At 39.8% G+C, this 21,241-nt stretch overlaps 1 protein-coding gene across 1 annotated transcript in view; it reads right to left on the reverse strand.

The window, feature by feature from the left end:
* Positions 1 to 21,241, reverse strand: part of lama5 (laminin, alpha 5) — a 377,869-nt gene that overhangs the window by 3,062 nt on the left and 353,566 nt on the right. Inside the window, exons 72-76 of the mRNA XM_063041218.1 lie at positions 16,808 to 16,940; positions 10,105 to 10,253; positions 4,602 to 4,791; positions 1,942 to 2,094; positions 621 to 780 (exon numbers count right to left, since the gene is read on the reverse strand). Coding sequence (XP_062897288.1) covers positions 621 to 780; positions 1,942 to 2,094; positions 4,602 to 4,791; positions 10,105 to 10,253; positions 16,808 to 16,940 — 785 coding nt within the window. The remainder of the gene's footprint in view (positions 1 to 620; positions 781 to 1,941; positions 2,095 to 4,601; positions 4,792 to 10,104; positions 10,254 to 16,807; positions 16,941 to 21,241) is intronic.

A 21,241-nucleotide genomic window follows, 5' to 3' on the forward strand; every position in this document is an offset into this window, starting at 1 on the left:
CTCAATTACACCCATGTAATTAAATTTGAATGTTTTTTGGAATGTGGGAGGAAACCCACACAGTCACAGTGTAATAGCCATGTATCTTATATTCTGTCTGCATTGTATTGTTTTGGCACACTTAGTATGGTAATCTGTCATGTGGGGGTGGTATAAGCAAATAAGTACAGTTATGTATTCATGTTTTGTCTTCGTTAATTTAGTCTAGAGGAGAGGGGGTGAGCTACGGTGAATACTTTTTTGTTGATTGCTAATTAGACTTATATTGCTAATTTAGTTTTGTTAGTTTTTTTAATTGCTACATAATCATTTGTCATTGCTGGTCTTGTAATAAAAGATAGAATGTACCTTTTTTGATTTGGAAATTTATTATTTGGAAGTTTGTCATCCTTTGTCCATTAACCTGGCTTAGTCTCTCAGCGGTTTTAGTTTGGTTTCAAGTAACCACTACATATGGAGAATGTACAAACTACTTACAGACAGCGGTGGGAATTGAACCCTGGCCACTGATGCTATAAAGCATTACGCTACTACATCACGCTGCCCCACGAAGTGTTAGTTTTAAAGAAGCTTATCTCTGCTAATAAGAAGTAGCGGGAGTAACATTTCGATTTTAATACCTATAGTCACGTAGCCTCCTGCACTGGAGAAAAATATCCCTGTTTCAAGACTTCCCTCAAAACAAGGTGTAACGTTGTAATCCCGTGAAGGGGGCTCCATTGGTTTTCCATCCAGCTGGAAGTTTCGGATACAACCGTTAAACCTGGAGGCAGAAGCACCCTGAAACAAAGTGCAATACAGGACTTTAATATTCAAAGCAGTTCACTCAGAATGACTTCTACAATGAATGCGAAGCTCTGCAAAGAAGAGATTCCTAAAGTAGGATAGATTATTATTTTCAAGGGATTAATATTACATTGGGCATGCTGGACACAGGCCTCTAAAGGAAAGGACCAGGGCACTACTGACTGTAACTGCCTAGGACTTTACTTGGTCATGGGAGGAAAATTCAAAAATCTGAGATGCAGAGGGACTTGGGGGACCTCGTGCAGGATTCCCTAAAGGTTAATTTGAGAGTTGAGTTGGTGGTAAGGAAGACAAGTGCAATGTTAGCATTAATTTTGAGAGGACTAGAATATAAAAGAATTGATGTAATGGTGAGGCTTTATAAGGCACTGGTGAGGCCTCACTGTGAGCGGTTTTGGATCCCTTATTTAAGAAAGGATTTGCTGACATTGGAGAGAGTTCAGAGGAGGTTCACAAGATTGATTGTGGCAATAAAAGGATTATCGTATGAGGATCAATTGATGGCTCTGGGAATTTAGAAGAATTGGGGGGAATCTAATTGAAACCCATCAAATATTGAAAGACCTAGATGGAATGGATGTGAAGAGATGTTTCCAAGAGTGGGGGAGTCTAGGACCAGAGGGTACAGCCTCAGAATAGAGGGATGTCCATTTAGAACAGAGAGTAGGAGAAATTCCTTCAGCCTGTGGAATTTGTTGTCACAGGTGGCTGTGTGGAAACCAGGTAATTGGGTGTACTTAAGGCAGAGGTTGATAGGTTCTTGATTAGTCAGGGTATAAAAGGTTCCAGGGAGAAGGTAGGGGAATGGATCAGCCATGATGAAATGGTGGAGCAGACTTGTTGGGCCAAATGGCCTAATTCTGCTCCCATGTCTTACGGTATTACACTGCTGTTTCAGGTCCCTTTAAAATAACCTAGTGGTATCAAGAGAGGGAACTACTTGCTTTGAAATGTATAATCAAGAGGTAGAGAACGGGCTGTAGCAACTGGATGACAGAAAATGGTGTGCAGCGAGGCAGTGTATCAAAATACTTCAACACTCATGGCTAAATTCACATGGGAGTTAGAGATTCACATCCTGGTACAAATTTTACATCACAGCCACAGGTTTTAAACGTGTACAATGCATTTTACCTGATTAATCCTCCTCGCTTTTCCTTTTGGCACGGCTCCTATGTAGAATGGAGCTCTGACATCCAGGAAAGCTGTGACTGAGATTCTCCGGGATTGTGCTCGCAGACCATCGATCACCAACTGCCCTTGGTTTCTGTCTCTGCTGAAAAATATCTGGAAATGATACATTTCACAATTAAACCACTTGGATTGTGATTGCTTGTGGGTTACCTGACTACAGCAGGAATTGTAATCGTTCCTGGGCTCAATTGGAGGCGAGGAGTTGAAAGTCAATAAAACAGTGAGTTTTGTACATTTTGTACAGGCATACACAATTGTAATACTTTTTGGGGAAAAAGCCCAGTTTTGTATTTTGGCAAGCTACAGTCAATTATAGTACCAAGCAATCTGGACTAGCTAAATTCTAATAGTGTCAATGTGCCCTCATACTGGTGAATGAAGAACATTCTTATTCCTGTCAACAGCTCTGCATTTGGAAAGCAATAATTTAACATTGTTGGTTTGGGTCTACTCTTCCATTAGAAAAAGTGAAAAATGCACTGGCAGTTAGGCTATTAAAAATATCAGCATGGTATGTCTGTCTTTGAGTGAGTTCAACTTCCCATCCATCACATTGAAGATTCGGGAAACTATCTAGTCTTTTCAACTGGGTTCTTCAGGGCTGAAATTTTACATCAGAGAAAAGTTGCTTTTCCTCAAAGCAACATCACTTCCAACTGGACAGGAATTTGGTGCAAAAATTAGGAAACCCAATAACAAACCTCAAATGTTTCAATTAATAATTCTTGTACATGTTCAGGTAACATTCTATTAAGCTGGGGCTGAAATGTCATTCAGGCATCACTGCGACAAAAGACACAAAGTCATTAAGTCCAGTTGTTGAAGTTGAAGCTTTTTTTTTGACCGAGCTTCCCATCAACTTGGGTTCATTTGCTCCACTGCAATCTCCCTATATTCTAGTACCCAGGAAGGAAGCCTCTGCCAAAGATGTACTTGGACCTGTTACTTCAAACAAGTTCTAGTACATAGTATCCCATTACATGGATAGAACTGAAAATTGTGCATTCCGCATCTCTTTGGTCTGCAAGGCAATGCAGATTTACTGCATAAAGTCATGAAGCTATGCCACATAGAAACAAGCCCTTCAGTCTAACTTGGTTCGTGCCAAACAAGTTGTCTATCTGAGCTCCACCCATTTGCCCCAAATCTCTGTAAGCTCTATCCATGTATCTGTCTAAAAGTCTTTTAAACATTGTAATTGTACTCAACTCTACAGCTTCCTCTGGCAGCTCATTCTACATACATACTAAACTCTGTGGAAAAAGTTGCCCCTCAATTCCCCAGTTTATTTCACCTCTCACCTTAAACTTACAACCTCTAGTTTTAGATGTTCCTTCCTCAGGGAAAAAGTCTGTGATCATTTGCCTTACCTCAACCATCTTGATTTTATATTTATTTTGGGGAATACAGTGGATTCTGTGAATTGGGCCATTGCTTAATCATAATTTAGGACAACTCTTACAGAAAATTAATCAAGGAAGCTGTCAGGTTTCCCTTCTTTTATTTGGGACACAATGCTGCTTAATTGGGGCAAGAGACTGTTGCCGAAGTTTCCTACTGGTATTTGTTACATGCACTTGCATAGCCGTGAGACACTACAATGTGTTTGAGCGAACAGTCTTTATATAGCGGTCAGTTGCATGTGTTTGTATTCAAAAAGCAGCAAGGAAGTTCAGAACTGTTTTGCTCACTGCAGTTTCAAACATTCAGGCTTGAAGATGCCAGAAACAGCTGGGAGTGAAAGAAATGATTTCACTATTTCTAGTTAGGAACTACAGAGAAGTTGAAGGTATCAAATTCTTCGTAGTTTCTACTTTGAAGGTGACATCTTAAATGTTAGTGAAAATGAAGACTTGGATGATGCAATCGTCGACATCATTGTATGAAGGCAGTCCATTATCTGCACAAGGTGTCTGCACTGATTTTGATCACTTACAGTTAAGAGAACATGATGCAGATGAATTCCTCTGTCAGTAAGTATTAGGAACTAATATACAGTCTTATAGTACTGCAGTCGGTTTTGTAGTGTTCTAAATTGTTCTTTATTTCATTTAAATACTTACTTTGTTACTCAGTTTGTCTATTTTATAGCTTTTTAACTATTTCCACTAAACGTCGACTAATTGGGGTAGCTGCTTAATTGGGCCCATATGTATTCAATTCTTGATGTGTTCCAATTAACTGAAATCCACTGTATAAATATGGGCAAGTCTGAGGTTCCACTATAAGTAATTACAAAATTTTCATTTGGGATGTAACGAGAATCACCTTTGATCAATTTGAATTTGTCTTTCTTGTCAGCCTGTTCAGATTTAACATGAAGATTCAATGTTGACAAATCATAAATGCTAAATGCTCCCATCACAATTACACTTGGGTACACCTGGCTGAATAAGAGATGCTATTATCAAACTTAAAAAGGTCATAGTAGCATTGATTATACAAAATTAAGTTGTCTGAGCCATTCTCCACAGAAAAAAATAAAAATTAGATTAACTTTAAAAAATTATCCATTTAAAGTCTAGAAAATTGTTTGACTAGAGGGTCAATATTAAGAACAGAACCTGTTTAAAGCTCATTTGGGCATCTGTGATACTTACTGTGTGCCACATTCCATCATTATACTTTTCTTTACTTGCAATTCGTAGTTTCTTCCCTTTGATATCAAACAAGAAGACAAAACGGCCTTTGGAAAGCAAGAGAGCCATAAAAGTGGATTCCCTTTCATTGGATACATAGAAAAGTATCCCATGGGATGAATTAGAGCGAACATCCATTGAGAAACTGGACCTGGAGAACCAATACGAAAACAAGTAGATTGAAGGACTTTCAAGTTCATGAAGGCATGCAAATTCAGAGAATTAGGAGCAAAACTAAACTGTCAATGCTGAATATACCCCTTCCAAAAATCAGAACATTTTTGAAGCCCTTAGCAGGTCACAAAACAGAGCTCTTTGTCTCACAAAGTCGTGCTGACCCTTTTAACCTATTTCAAGGTCAATCGAACTCTTCTCTCACATAATTTCCTAGTTTTTTTTTTCATCCGTGTGCCAAACAGCATCCATGGGTAAAGGGACCTTCATCAAAACAGGAAGAATGGGTTGTATCAGGAAGACTAATAGTATCATCAAGGGTAGCCAATGGCAAATCCCTTTTCTTCTAGAAGATCTAGCATTTTGAAAGCTCAGACAACCAGAGCATTGTTATACACCGGGGTGCAAAGAAAATTCTTGCTTGTGAGTCAATACCTCTTTAACATCTCTGTGCCAATGATATAGGTAGGAAAAGGGAGGAGGTCCTGAAAACAGACCACATGGAGATAGGAAGGAAGTTGAGAAGCAGGGCCTCAAAGGTAGTAATCTTGGGATTACTGCCTGTGCCAGGCAACAGTGAGTATAAGAATAGAGTGAGGTGGAGGATTAATGCCTGGTTGAGTGATTGGAACAGGGGGCAGGGATTCAGATTTTTGGATCATTGGGACCTCTTTTGGGGTAGGCATGACCGTACAAAAAGGACGGGTTGCACTTGAATCCAAGGGGGACCAATATCCTGGCAGGGAGGTTTGCTAAGGCTATTAGGGAGAGTTTAAACTAGAATTGCTGGGGGGGTGGGAACCAAACTAAAGATATGGAGGAAGGGGTGGTTGGCTCACAAATCAAGAAAGCTTGTAGACAGTGTGAGAGGGAGGATAAGCAGATGATAGAGAAGGGATACGCTCAGACTGATGGTTTGAGATATGTCTATTTTAATGCAAGGAGTAATGTGAACAAAGTGGATGAACTCGGAGCGTAGTTCAGTACTTGGAGCTGTGATGTTGTGGCCATTACAGAGACTTGGATAGCTCAGGGGCAGGGATAGCTACATAAGAGTGCCAAGTTTTAGGTGTTCAGAGAGGACAGGGAGGGAGGCAAAAGAGGTGGGGGCATGGCACTGCTGATCAGAGATAGTGTCACAGCTGCAGAAAAGGAGGAAGTCATGGAGGGATTGTCTACTGAGTCTCTGTGAGTGGAAGTTCGGAACAGGAAGGGGTCAGTAACTCTACTGGTGTTTTTTTTAATCGACCACTCAATAGTAACAGGGACATCGAGGAGCAAATAGTGAGACAGATTCTGGAAAGGTGCAATAATAACAGGGTTGTCGTGGTGGGAAATTTTAATTTCCCCAATATTGATTAGCATCTCCCCAGAGCAAGGGGTTTAGATGGGGTGGAGTTTGTTAGGTGTGTTCAGGAAGGTTTCCCAACACAATATGTAGATAAGCCTACAAGAGAAGAAGCTGAACCTGGTCAGGTGTCAGGTCTCTCAATGGGAGAGCATTTTGGAGATAGTGATCACAATTCAATCTGATTGACCATAGCATTGGAGATGGATAGGAACAGACAAGTTAGGAAAGTGTTTAATTGGAGTAAGGGGAAATATGAAGTTATCAGGCAGGAACTTAGAAGCATAAATTGGGAACAGATGTTCTCAGGGAAATGTACAGCAGAATTGTGGTAAATGTCCAGGGGATATTTGTGTGGCATTCTGCATAGGTATGTTCCAATGAAACAGAAACATAGAAACTTAGAAAATAGGTGCAGGAGTAGGCCATTCGGGAAAGAATGGTAACATACAGGAACCGGAACCACGGTGTACAAAGACTGTTGAAAATCTAGACAAGCAAAGAAAAGCTTATGAGAGTTTCAAAAAACCAGGTAATGATAGAGATCTAGAAAATGATAAGGCAAGCAGGAAGGAGCTTAAGAATGAAATTAGGAGGGCCAGAAGGGTCCATGAGAAGGTCTTGGCAAACAGGATTCAGGAAAACCCCAAGGCATTCTACAAGTATGTGAAGAGCAAGGGGATAAGACGTAACAGAATGTGACCAATCAAGTTTGACAGTGGAAAAGAGTGTATGGAACCGGAGGAGATAGCGGAGGTACTTAATGAATACTTTGCTTCAGTATTCACTAAGGACCTTGGCGATTGTAGGAATGACTTACAGTGGACTGAAAAGCTACAGCACACAGACATTAAGAAAGAGGATGTACTGGAGCTTTTGGAAAGCATAAAGTTGCATAAGTCACCGAGACCGGACGAGATGTACCCAGGCTACTGTGGGAGGTGAGGGAGGAGATTGCTGATCCTCTGGCAATGATCTTTGCATCATCAGTGGGGTCAGAAGAGGTTCCGGAGGATTGGAGGGTTACAGATGTTGTTCCCTTATTCAAGAAAGGGAGTGGAGATAGCCCAGGAAATTATAGACTAGTGAATCTTACTTCAGTGCTTGGAAATTTGATGGAGAAGATCCTGAGATGTAGGATTTTGAACATTTGGAGAGGCATCATATGATTAGGAATAGTCAGCATGGCTTTGTCAAAGGCAGGTCGTGCCTTATGAGCCTGATTGCATTTTTTGAGGATGTGACTAACCACATTGATGAAGGTAGAGCAGTAGATGTAGTGTATATGGATTTCAGCAAGACATTTGATAAGGTACCCCCATAAAAGGCTTATTGAGAAAGTAAGGAGCCATGGGATCCAAGGGGACCTTGCTTTGTGGATCCAGAATGGCTTACCCACAGAAGGCAAAGAGTGGCTGTAGACAGGTCATATTCTGCATGGAGGTCGGTGACCAGTGGTGTGCCTCAGGGATCTGCTCTGGGACCCCTTCTCTTCGTGATTTTTATAAATGACCTGGCTGAGGAATTGGAGGGATGGGTTAGTAAATTTGCTGATGCCACAAAGGTTGGGGTTGTTGTGGACAGTGGGGAGGGCTGTCAGAGGTTACAGCGGGACATCAATAGGGATTCAAAACTGGGCTGAAAAGTGGCAGATGGAGTTCAATCCAGGTAGGTGTGAGGTGGTTCATTTTGGTAGGTCAAATATGATGGCAGAATATAGTATTAATGGTAAGACTCTTGGCAGTGTGGAGGATCAGAGGGATCTTGGGGTCCGAGTCCATAGGACACCCAAAGCTGCTGCACAGGTTGATTGTGTGGTTAAGAAGACATATGGTGCATTGGCCTTCATCAACCGTGGGACTGAGTTCAAGAGCTGAGAGGTAATGTAACCCTGGTCAGACCCCACTTGGAGTGCTGTGCTCAGTTCCGGTCACCTCACTACGGGAAGGATGTGGGAACCATGGAAAGGGTGCAGAGGAGATTTACAAGGATGTTGCCTGGATTGGAGGGCGTACCTTATGAGAATAGGTTGAGTGAACGGCCTTTTCTCCTTGGAGCGATGGAGGATGAAAGGTGATCTGATAGAGGTGTACAAGATGATGAGAGGCATTGACCGTGTGGATAGTCAGAGGCTTTTTCCCAGGGCTGAAATGGCTAGCATGAGAGGGCATAGTTTTAAGGTGCTTGGAAGTAGGTACAGAGGAGATGTCAGGGGTAAGTTTTTTACGCAGAGAGTGGTGAGTGTGTGGAATGGGCTGCCAGCGATGGTGATGGAGGTGGATACAATAGGGTCTCTTAAGAGACTCCGGGATAGGTACATGCAGCTCAGAAAATTAGAGGGCTATGAGTAACTCTAGGTAATTTTTAAAGTAAAGTACATGTTTGGTACAGCGTTGTGGGTCAAAGGGCCTGTATTGCGCTGAAGGTTTTCTATGTCCTTCCTGATGGTGCTGTCATGATTTTGAATCCTTAATTCTACCTCTTTCATGATCGTCAGTTTAGTATTTCTTTTTGCAGCATTCCATTGCTTCTGCGCTCATTGTTCCATTTACTGTTAATCTGTCAGCTTCGCATGAACAGGGAATTTCATTGCATCATGGTGTATATGGGAATTAGCTAATCTGAAGCTGAATGAGCATCTTTTAAACTCTGGAAGGGGGACAGTTGGAGAGAACTGGGGAAACGTGTGACAGAGTGAAGACCATGTTGTCAAAGCGATAATTAGTGACAGAAGAGAGGGAATCATAAATTGGAACAGAATGTTACAGCTACATTTGTGGGCCTAAGTACAAAGCTGGTAATCTGAGAGCTGCAGGATACCTGGGTTGATGAGATACAGTTTCTTGCACTTGTGTAAGGCATCACTTCAACAGAGTAGGTGAAAGGCAGACAATTAAAGTGGCAGATGACCTGTTGATTAGCATTTTCTGCTCTAAGTCCCAGCAACACTGAATGGCTCATTGGCATTCTATTATAGCACAGGATTCCTTATTTCATATAACTCTTAATTTTTTTCACTGATTTTCGCTGTTCTCTAGTTACAAATGCCAATAAAGGATGTGTTAAATTAGCCTTATAACAAAGGAAGAGAAGTGAAACTGGCAATGCGCACAAAATGCTGGAGGAACTCAGCAGGTCAGGCAGCATCTATGGATAGGAGTAAACAGTCGACGTTTTGGGCCGAGACCCTTCTTCAGGACTGGAGGGAAAGGGGGAGATGCCTGAAATGAACAGTGAGGGGAGGGAGCCTTGTTGGAAGGTGACAAGTGAAGCCAGGTGGGTGGGAAAGGTGAAGGGATGGAGAAGAAAGAATCTGACAGGAGAGGAGAGCGGACCATAGAAGAAAAGGAAGGAGGGGGCCCAGGGAGAAGTAATAAGCAAGTGAGAAAAAGTAAAAGGTCAGAGCAGGAAAAAGAGGAAGGGAGGGGGATATTTTGTTCACTGGAAAGAAAAATCAATATTCATACATTCAGGTTGGAGGGTGCCCAGACAGAATATAAAGCTGGTACTTCGCAGAATCTTGCACTGATAGAATTATATAAATTTCTCAGGCTGTGGCAATTGATCACAGGACAACATATGACCCCAGACTGAACTAGCAATGGCTCAGAAGACATGAAGAACTGCTCCAGTTCCATAAAGTGGAAGTATGGACTTCCTATTAATGCAGACGTCTATAATGAGTTCTCTTTGGAGCTTAATTACACCTTCCATAGAGAATTCACATTATGGAGCATCATTACATTAAGTTACATCAGAGATTTGCAATGAACTTCAACTACTCACATAGTTCAAGTCATGCAGTTCTTCCACAGAACAAACAAATGTCAAATGGAAGTTTGTTGACAACAAATACAAGCAGAAAAAATACATTTGATGGCTGAAATTTAAAGATTAAAATTGCTCAATAAAAGGACAGCAGAGATCATTTGAGAAACTTGCCTCACGCGGAAGGAGTCTGGAACGGTGTCATATTCCAGGCGGCTGAGATGGGACCCTCTGAAGTACCGGGCATTACGGACAGCAGCTGGTTCCCTTGGCAACTTGCAACTTTCTGCCATTTGCTGTTTACTCCTAAACTTAGTTGTAACCTTCAGGATTAAAAAACCAAAAGAAACTTAGAACATGCCCCAAGGAGATGTCTCTCAGACGACAAGAGTAATTCTTTAATGACAATGATGACTAGCCCTTTCACTGTGGTGAAACAACCCAAAGGGCTTCACATGAGTGTCATGGCTGTAAAACTTGACACTGATTGACAAGATACAAAGTCAGGTGAGGACAGTTTCAAAGAGATTGGGTTAAGATACATTTTGATGGAAAGGAATTGGAATCATGGTATTTCTAGGAAGGTAATACCAGGGTTTATGACCTTGGTAGCTGCAACTAATGGTAAAATAGTGGAGATGCCAGAATTGTTAGAGTGCAGAAATCTCTTTCTTTTCTTTTTAAATCTTTTTATTGAATAAGTATACAAAAAAGGTAAGCCATATAAACATTAATACAATGTTAAAGTATAATAAAATTCCAAAAGGTATCAATACCAAAAAAAATACTATAAACAATGTAATTTAAACATAAGAAACCAAGATAACATAATAGTATACTAAATTTTATATATATCAATGGAAAAAAAAGAAAAAAACCCCCCCCCAAAAAAAAAACCCACCGTGCAACTAACTAAAAGCAAAGCAAAGCAATGGGCTAACTTGAAACCAAACAGAGTTAAACTTAAAATCACGTCCTCAATCCCGACCTCCATTAAAAACAGTGAAAAAAAAACAAGAAGGGTAAATATTACATTAAATGAAAATATCGAATAAAAGGTCCCCAAATCTGTTCAAATTTAAATGAAGAATCATAAAGGTTACTTCTAATTTTCTCCAAATTCAAACATAAAATCGTCTGAGAAAACCAAAAAAAGGTAGTTGGAGCATTAAGCTCTTTCCAATGTTGTAAAATACATCTTTTCGCCATTAAAGTAAGAAATGCAATCATTCTACGGGCTGAAGGGGAAAGATTACTAGAAATTTTAGGTAGTCCAAAGATAGCAGTAATAGGGTGAGGAGAGATATCTATATTTAATACCTTAGAAATAATATTGAAAATGTCTCTCCAAAAAGTTTCCAAAGTAGGGCAAGACCAAAACATATGAGTTAAAGAGGCTATCTGCCCCGAACATCTATCACAGAAAGGATTAATATGCGAGTAAAAACGCGCTAACTTATCTTTGGACATATGTGCTCTATGAACCACTTTAAATTGAATTAGGGAATGTTTAGCACAAATAGAGGAAGTATTAACTAATTGTAAAATCTGCCCCCAATCATCCACAGAAATGGTAAGCCCCAATTCCTGTTCCCAATCTACCCTAATCTTATCAAATGGAGCTTTCCTAAGTTTCATAATAATATTATAAATCATAGCCGATGCACCTTTCTGACATGGATTGAGGTTAATTATCGAATCTAAAATATATGTAGGAGGAAGCATTGGAAAGGAAGAAAGTATAGTACTTAGGAAATTTCTAACTTGTAAATATCTAAAAAAATGTATTCTTGATAAGTTATATTTATTAGATAATTGTTCAAAAGACATAAGGGAACCATCTAAAAATAAATCCAAAAACCGTAAAATACCCTTAGTCTTCCAAGTTTGAAAAGCGTGATCCGTAAAAGAGGGAGGAAAAAATGTTACCTAAAATAGGAATCGCTAACCCGAATTGATTAAGATCAAAAAATTTTCTGAATTGAAACCAAATGCGCAAAGCATATTTAACTATCGGGTTAGAGACCTGCTTAAGGCGTTTCGAATCAAAAGGGAGAGAGGAGCCTAAAATAGAGCCAAGTGTATAACCCTGAACAGATTGTAGTTCCGATGCTACCCATTTAGGAATAGATAGTATGTCCTGATCAAGTAACCAAAATTTCATATGTCGAATATTAATAGCCCAATAATAGAATCTAAAGTTAGGTAATGCTAAACCTCCATCTCTCTTAGCTTTCTGTAAATGTATTTTACCCAGTCTCGGATTCTTATTCTGCCAAATAAATGAAGAAATTTTAGAGTCAACTTTATCAAAGAAAGATTTTGGAACGAAAATTGGTAATGCCTGAAACACATATAAAAATTTTGGCAAAAAAAACATCTTAACTGCATTAATACGACCAATCAAAGTTAAATATAAGGGAAACCATTTAGATGAAAGTTGAGTAATATGGTCTATTAATGGTAAAAAGTTAGTCTTAAATAAATCTTTGTATTTACAAGTAATTTTAATCCCAAGATATGAAAAATAATTATTAATCAATTTAAATGGAAATTTATAATATAAGGGAAGATGTTTATTAATCGGAAAAAGTTCACTCTTACTAAGATTTAATTTATAACCTGAAAAAAAACCAAATTGTGCTAATAACTCTAAAACAGCAGGAATGGATTTCTCAGGATTAGAAATATATAAAAGTAAATCATCAGCATAGAGTGATAATTTATGGGACTTTAATCCCCGAGTTATCCCAGTAATATTTGAAGATTCTCGAATAGCAATTGCAAGAGGTTCTAATGCAATATCAAATAATAGGGGACTAAGAGGACAGCCTTGTCGAGTACCTCGAAAGAGAGGAAAAAAAGGTGAGTTTAAAGAGTTAGTACGAACTGAGGCTACAGGGGAATGATATAACAGTTTAATCCAGGATATAAATTTCAAGCTAAAATTAAACATTTCAAGCACCTTAAATAAATAAGGCCATTCTACTCTATCAAAAGCTTTCTCGGCATCTAAAGAAATAACACACTCAGGAACATTTTGTGAGGGAGTATAAATGATATTTAACAATGTACGAATATTATAAAAAGAGTAACGACCTTTAATAAAACCCGTTTGGTCTTCCGAAATAATAGAAGGAAGTACTTTTTCTAGTCTATTTGCTAATAACTTAGAAAAAACTTTAGAATCAACATTTAATAAAGATATTGGTCTATAAGATGCACATTGAGCAGGGTCTTTATCCTTCTTTAGTATTAGAGAAATTGATGCTCTATTAAAAGATTCAGGAAGTTTACCAAGTTTCAGAGAAGCCTCAAAAACCCTACAGAGCCAAGGGATCAATAAAGAAGCAAAACATTTATAAAATTCAACGGTAAACCCATCCGGGCCAGGAGCTTTCCCCAGATTCATAGAAAAAATAACATTCTTAATCTCATCCATTGTAATGGAAGTATCTAATAAAGAAGACATATCCTGTGAAATCTGAGGGAAGTCTAACTTATCTAAAAAATCATTCATATATTTAGAATCTCGAGGAGACTCTGATTGATATAAAGAAGAATAAAAATCACAAAAGGTTTGATTAATCCCCACATGATCCAGTATCAATCGATCATTTTGGTTATAAATCTGATTGATTTGAGATTTAACATAATTAGATTTCAATTGATTAGCCAGCAGCTTGCCAATTTTGTCACTGTGAACATAAAAGTCACTTCTTGTTTTCTTTAATTGGTTTACAATCGAGGACGAGAGTAGTAAACTGTGTTCCATTTGAAGTTCAGTTCTTTGTTTGTATAACTCCTCAGAAGGAGCCATAACATATTTCTTATCAATTTCTTTAATCTTGTCCACAATTGCCATCTCCTCCTGCTTCTGTTTCTTCCTCAAAGCAGCAGAATACGAAATAATCTGACCCCGAATATAGGCTTTAAAAGTGTCCCAAAGAGTGTTAACCGAAATATCCCCTGTATGGTTAATTGTAAAAAAAAGCTCAATCTGTTCATTCATAAAGTTAACAAAGTCAGAGTCCTGAAGCAACAGCGAATTAAAACGCCATTGTCTATTATTTGGTATATTGGCCATAATTTTAATAGAAAGCTTAAGTGGAGCATGATCCGAAATGGTTATAGAATCATAATCACATTTAATCACTGAAGGAATAAGACGAGAATCAATAAAAAAATAATCAATTCTTGAATAGGAATGATGAACATGTGAAAAGAAGGAAAAATCTTTTTCCTGAGGATGCAGAAAACGCCAAATATCCGTCGACCCAGAATCAGAAAGGAAAAAATTAATCAAATTTGCAGATTTATTAGGTAAGGTCCGTAAAGGAGCCGAACGGTCCAAAGCTGGAGACAAACAGGTATTAAGATCTCCGCCCCAGATCAATGAAAACTCGTTCAAATTCGGAAACTGATTAAACAATGATTTATAAAATTCCGGACAATCCATATTAGGAGCATAAACATTAACCAAAACTACTTTTTTATTAAATAGTAAACCACTAACCAATAAAAATCTACCATTCGGATCAGAAATAATATCCTGTTGTATAAAAGTAACTGAGGAATCTATAAAAATAGAGACGCCTCGAATCTTAGCATTGGAGTTCGAATGAAATTGTTGTCCCTTCCAGAATTAAAAAAAACGTAGTCTGTCCCCCCTCCGTACATGGGTCTCTTGTAAAAATAAAATTTGTGCTTTAAGTCTCCGGAGCACTTTAAAAACTTTTTTCCTTTTAATAGGATGATTAAGACCGTTAGTATTCCAGGAGACAAAATTAATAATAGACTCCATAAATCCTAAAGTCAACCCACAACAAGGAGGATTGACGATAGGCTCGACCCACAAACCCGGAGAGGAAACAGAACATATGAAAAATACCGGGAAAAAGGACGCAACCAGTACTTCAATAATGTATATAGCCCAAAGAGAAAAAAACTAAAACTTGAAGCCCCTCCCACCACCCTCCGCCCCAAGACCCCAAGGCAAAATCTAAAGCAGACCCGCCCGAAAGAAGCAAGCGCTAAAACTACCCCCATGACTTCCGGTATACGCTCCCTAAAAAAAAAGGTATAAATATGAAAAAGATCAGCTAATTGTAAAACAGTAAAAAAGTAAAAAAAAGGTAACTCAATTAAAATACACACACAACAGAACAAAAGCCAGAAAATATATATTAAAAAAAACCACAATAAACCCCAAACCCATGAATAAACACAACAACAAGAAAAAATAAGATTATTGACATAAAGTGGTTATAAAAAGCAAAACAGAATAAAATTTAAAAAAACTACAAAATTTAAGGCCACACAGGAAATACGTAAGATGACAAAAAGGAAGTAACCACCCAGAATCCCCTGGGAAAAGAAAGAAATGACGCAGTTGAAAAGAAAGTTTAGCAACCATATTAAGAAATCAAAAATAAACTTTTCTGCCCAAATAGGGCACGAAAAAGTTAAAACCAACCAATTCACAGCCTCCAATCAACAGAGATAATTAAAAAAAATAGCAATTAAGATGTTGAAGGTGAAAGTTGATCCAGATAACTCTGGGCATCCGATGGAGAATCAAAAAAACGAAGGACTCCATCTGACATGCGAATCCTTAGACGTGCAGGGTACAGCAACGCTGGTCTTAAATCCATCTTATAGAATTCCGACATCACAGATCTGTAGCAAACCCGTTGGTCCCAGATTGGTTTACTGAAATCTTCCACGAATCGGAACGTAAGATCCGAAAAATCAATGAAACCTTTAGATCGAGCGAATCGAAACAGTCTCTCCTTGTCTTGAAAGTAATGAAAACGTAAGATAACATGCCTAGGTCTATCTGACCTAGACGAGTATGATGGGATTCTGTGAACACGATCCAGTAGCGGTGGTTGGTCAGGAAATACAGTAGGGAATGCATCTTTTAAAAGTTGAGAAAAATACTTCATGGGGTTGTTAGATTCCACAGCTTCCCTCACGCCAATCATTCGTAAATTCTGCCGTCGCATTCTAGATTCCAAGTCAGAGTTTTTAAAAGTCAGAAAGTCAAGTTTCTTGTTCATTACATTAATTGTTTCTTCGATTTTCCCCATCTTAAGCTCACTTTGTTGCGCGAATTTTTGAAGATCAGTTATAGCCGACTGATGTTCCGCAATAAATGTTTGCATCTTATCAATTGAATTGGCAATTTTCTGGAGATTAATTGAGATTTCCGTATGAATCAGGTCTTTAACAGAGTCTGCAATTTCCGTACGAATCATCTCCCTAACAGAGGTTAAAATTTCCCTCTGAATTAACTCCGATATAGCTTTCAAAGTCACCGGTGATTCAGTCGGGGGGAGATCCGTAGCTTTCGGTTTAACCGGAGGTTTACCATCCTTGCCGTTTTTCCCGTTCTTAGACATAGCAGATCTAAGTTCCATCCAGTTGTCGGAGAATTCAGTTTAATTCAAAGTATTGTAAGAGTTGATGCCTTAATAGTTAATTAAAGTATAGCTGACCATAGAGGAAAAAAAACTCAGAGGTAATGGAGCGAGTCAAGAACGCGACTTCACTCCATGAGCGCTACCGGAAGTCCCTCGAGTGCAGAAATCTCAGGGGATTTTAGGACACGATGGGGCTGTGTTAGTAACAACTGAGGACAAGCATCAATTTAAAAACAAACTAAATTTTATAAAATAGTATTAGGTTCACAAAATACGGAACAGAGAGTGCACGTGCCTACCAGTTGCAGTTGGGAGTGCAAGGAACTCTGGGAAGTTGTATTTAATCTTGCTATGGAAAATACAAGTTATTTGAGGGATTATAGTTGCAAATGTTTGTAACTTAATGAGTTGAGGTGAAGATAAGTGAGAGCTTGTCTCCAAATCGCACTCACCTGTCTGGGTTTCTCCTTCCTCTGAAGACGGATCTGCTGTGGCGGCTTTTCCCTGGGGCAGCTGTTCAGCTCTGCTCCCAGCATCACCTCATGCTTCTGCAGATTCATAACCGTCTGCTGGTTCGCATATTTACTGCATGAGAAAGGGAGTGAAATTGCTTGACAAGCCATGTTTATATTTTATGATCTTTTGTGTTACATTTCTAGTGGCGGAGTTATAGAGAGATACAGCAAAGAAAGAGGTCCTTTCCTTTGGCCACCGAGTTGGCACTGGCCATCAAAAAACCATTTACATTAATCCCAAATTTTACTCTCCCCACATCCGCATTAAATTCAGCCACTGACCTACAAATTAGAACATGGAACAATAGAGCACAGTACAGGCCCATTGACCCATGATGTTGTGCTGATCTTTCAACCTACTCCAAGATCAATTTAAAGCTTTCCTCTTGCATAGCTCTCCATTTTTCTATCAACCATGTTCCTATCTAAGAACCTCTTCAAAGTGCCTAATGTATCTGCTTCTACCACCACCCCAGGTAGCTCATTTCCTGAACCTATCACTGTGTAAAAACCTACCTCTAACACCCCCCCTATACTTTCCTCCAATGACTGTAAAAACTCCCTCCCTTACGAGCCATTCCTGCCCTGGGAAACGCGCGTTGCCCATCCACTCTAACAATGCCTTTTATCATCTTATCCAACTCGTGCAGTGGTTAGCACAACACTTTACAGTACAGGCAACCTGGGTTCATTTCCCATCGCTGCCTGTAAGGAGTTTCTACGTTCTCCCCATGATCGCATGGGTTTCCTCTGGGTGCTCTAGTTTCCTCCCACAATCCAAAGACGTACCAGTTGGTAGGGTGATTGGTCATTGCAAGTTGTCCCATAATTAGGAGGATCGCTGGGCGGCATGGCTTGAAGGGCCGGAAGGGCCTATTCGATGCTGTATCTCAATAAATAAAAGTCACTTCTCATCCTCTCTCGCCCAAGCTCATTAGGGGCAATGGAAATCAGGAGCACCCAGGGTGGTCACAGGGAAAATGCACAAACTCCATGCATAAAACAGCGAAAATCAGGATACTGGGTCTGTGAGGCAATGACTCTACCAGCTACTGTACGTCGTCTGTCCTGTTGTACTCACCAAGTCACAGGAAAGATGTGATTGCACATGAAGGAGTGCAATGATTTCCTAAGATGCTGCCAGGACTATAGAGAAGACTGAATTGTGTTGTTTTGTTTGAAACAGAGCAGATTAAAGGAGATTTAATTCTACAAGATTACAAGGGGCTTAGATGGAGCCAAAAACAGAAGATCTATTTCCCTTGGCAGAAATATCAAACTGTAGGAACTATGGATTTACGGTAACTGGAAGGAGGATGATGGAGATGAGGAAAAAGGCTTTTCATCCACAGACTGACAAGGATCTGGCAGCCAGTGCCTGAAAGTTTAGGATCCATGAATCTATTTTTTGTCTGCATTGTATTTTATGTTGCACGTTTATTTTGGTAATCTGTCACATGGGTTGCGGCGTGGTAGAAGTGAAGAGGTTAGTTACATGCTTTCTCTTTAGTTCGGTCTAGTTTGGGTAGAGCTAGAGAGTGGGCCGGGGGGCAGTGAGTGCTATCTTTTTTGTTGATTGCTTGAATACTGTTAAATACATTTAGGAATGCTTGGCCTATGTATGTTTAATACGCCAAGACTGTTGATTTTGTTATATCCCTAATTTTAGTTTCATTAGTTTTTATCATTTCAAGATCGCTTGTTTTGTTAGTTTCTTAATAAAGGGTTGAATGTATTCTTTGACTTTGGAACTTTGCAATTGGATGGATAGCATGTCATACAGTATCTATCCCCCACACTTAGCCTCTAAGCGGTTTTGGTTTTTTTCCATTTATATGAGAGTCAGGAGTTTAAACAAAAAGTCTGGGGTGAATCGTTTACAAGTTCATTTTGCCCCAGCTCCTGTCACCTTAAAACACCCTCTGAGTTAGCAGAACCCACATTGGATGCAAGTGAAAGTTTCTCAAAAAGAATTGTTGGACAGTAACATCATTAAATAGTCAAAAGGATGCTTACATTTATAATGATAAGCAACAGGTCAGTATGTTCAGCGAATTATTTGAGTTATATTGAGCAATAAAGTAATAGGACCTCTCAAAGCCCAACCCTACATCCCCTTTGTGAGAGGTGGAAACGGGTAAGGCCAGCCAACAACGCTCTGGTGAAGATGTACAGGCCAATCCCCTGTACAGTGGACACAATAGATTATAGAAATATTGATGAACTCCAACCATACCATTGACTTTGGACGATGGAGACGGGAGGTCATCGATGGCCTATGCTCCACTGGGAGCTAAAGGCCCAAGAGGAAGAAGAAAGTAATAGGAATCCAAAAGCAAAAAAAAACACTGGAAATACTCAGCAAGTTAGGCAGAATGTGAGAAAAGAAACAAAGGTTAATGCTTCAAACCAATGATCTTTTACCCAACACATACAAATGGTGTAGGAATTCAACCAGTCAGGCAGCATCATGGAGGGGAACAAACAATCAATGTTTCAGGCTGAGACCCTTCATTAGGACTGGAAAAGGAAGGGGGCAGAAGCAAGGTTATGTCAGTGGGGAGATCTCGGCCTGAAATGTCACCTATTTATGCAGCACTTTGTGTGTATTGCTCAAGATTTCCAGTATCAGCAGAATCTCTTGTGCTTACCATTTAACCAAGCCTCTGTCTGATGAAAAGTCACTCACCAGCAAGGTTAACTGCTTCTGTTTAAACGATGCTATCTGATCTGCTGAGTCCAGTGGATTCCCGGTGATCAGCCTATTGGTTAATTGGGACAGGTGCTTATTTGGGACAACTCTTAAAGAACAAAACTAACAGAAAATAGCCAGGATTTTCTTTGTTTATTCAGTACACTATACCACTTTATTGGGTCAGGATATTTGCTGAACAGTTTCTAACTTGCATCTGTTGCTTGCACTTGTGTGGCTGTTAGAGACAATGTACTGTGCTTAGAGCAGGGGTGTCAAACTACCGGCCTGCAGGCCGCATCCAGCCCGCGAAGGGGTCCAATCCGGCCCGCGGGATGATTTGGGGGGAGAAAAAGTATATTCACGACCATTTATTATGTATCTGTACAGCACTCGCTCTCTCTCTCCCACCGCTGTCTATCCTGCCTGCTGTGCCTGCAGCTTGTTGTGTGTACTTAGAAAACAATAGGCAGCAGTTAACCACCCGCTGTGCATAAGCACCTACCACCCTGCACTGAAGACCACTAGGGCCCCACTTACGTCGTCAGACACAGTATAAACACACAGAGTACTCCGGTAAGTATCACCTATAGCAAGGCTGAGACTGTTTGCTGCTGTGGTTCAAAATGCTTTTCAAGAAAAGAAAAGTTGACATTGAAGGTCAGATATTCAACGATAATTGGAAAGATCGTTTTTGCTTCTGTGAGGTCAATGGCAAACCTGTGTGTCTGATATGCTCACAACAAGTGGCTGTGGCAAATGAGTACAATATCAAACAACACTATGAGACATCACACAGAGAAAAATATGACAAGTACGCAGGATGACTCAGAACGTAAAAGGTAAACGAGCTTGAAGCAGCTCTGAAAAAACAGCAATCAGTGTTCACCAAAAGTCGAGAGACTCATGATGGAGCTGCCAAGGTCAGCTATATTATTGCCAACAAAATAGCTGCTGCGTGGAAGCCATACTCAGAAGGGGAATTCATCAAAGCATACATGCTGACGGCGGCTGAGCTGGTGTGCCCTGAGAAGAGACAGGCTTTTGGTAATATCAACTTGTCAAGAAATACTGTGGCAGAGAGAATCGGGGACCTTGCTGGAGATTTGAACAGTCAAGTAAAAGACAAAGTGAAGTCATTTATTGCCTTCTCATGCAAGGCTGCAACAAACCTATTACTGAATACTACGACAGCATTCGTGCCTTTCAAGTTAAATTAGGCCTGTGGGAGATGCAGCTATCCCGGAGCAACCCAGCTCATTTCCCCTCTTTGCAGTCTGTGAGTACCGCTCATGGGAATAATGACAACATGGACAGGTACAAGGACAAAATATCACAGCTGAAAAGTGGGTTTCAGAATTGTTTCCAAGTCTTCACTCAGCTCGAGAAGGAATTCTCACTATTTTGCTTGCCGTTTGCCATCAACGCAGCATCAGATGTGCCGGAGGAACTCCAAATGGAACTAATTGAAATTCAGTGTAACTCGGCTTTGAAATATAAATTTGAGACTGTGGGTCTGGACTCATTTTATCAATACCTGGGACCGATGTAGCCCAAGATGACAGACTTTGCCTCAAAGATCCTTTCCATGTTCGGGACAACATATCTCTGTGAGCAGGCGTGCTCCATAATGAACATTAACAAATTCAAGCAACATATATCAAAGTTGCTGGTGAACG

This window comes from Mobula hypostoma, chromosome 2, assembly GCF_963921235.1.
Source record: "Mobula hypostoma chromosome 2, sMobHyp1.1, whole genome shotgun sequence".
Lineage (NCBI taxonomy): Eukaryota > Metazoa > Chordata > Chondrichthyes > Myliobatiformes > Myliobatidae > Mobula > Mobula hypostoma.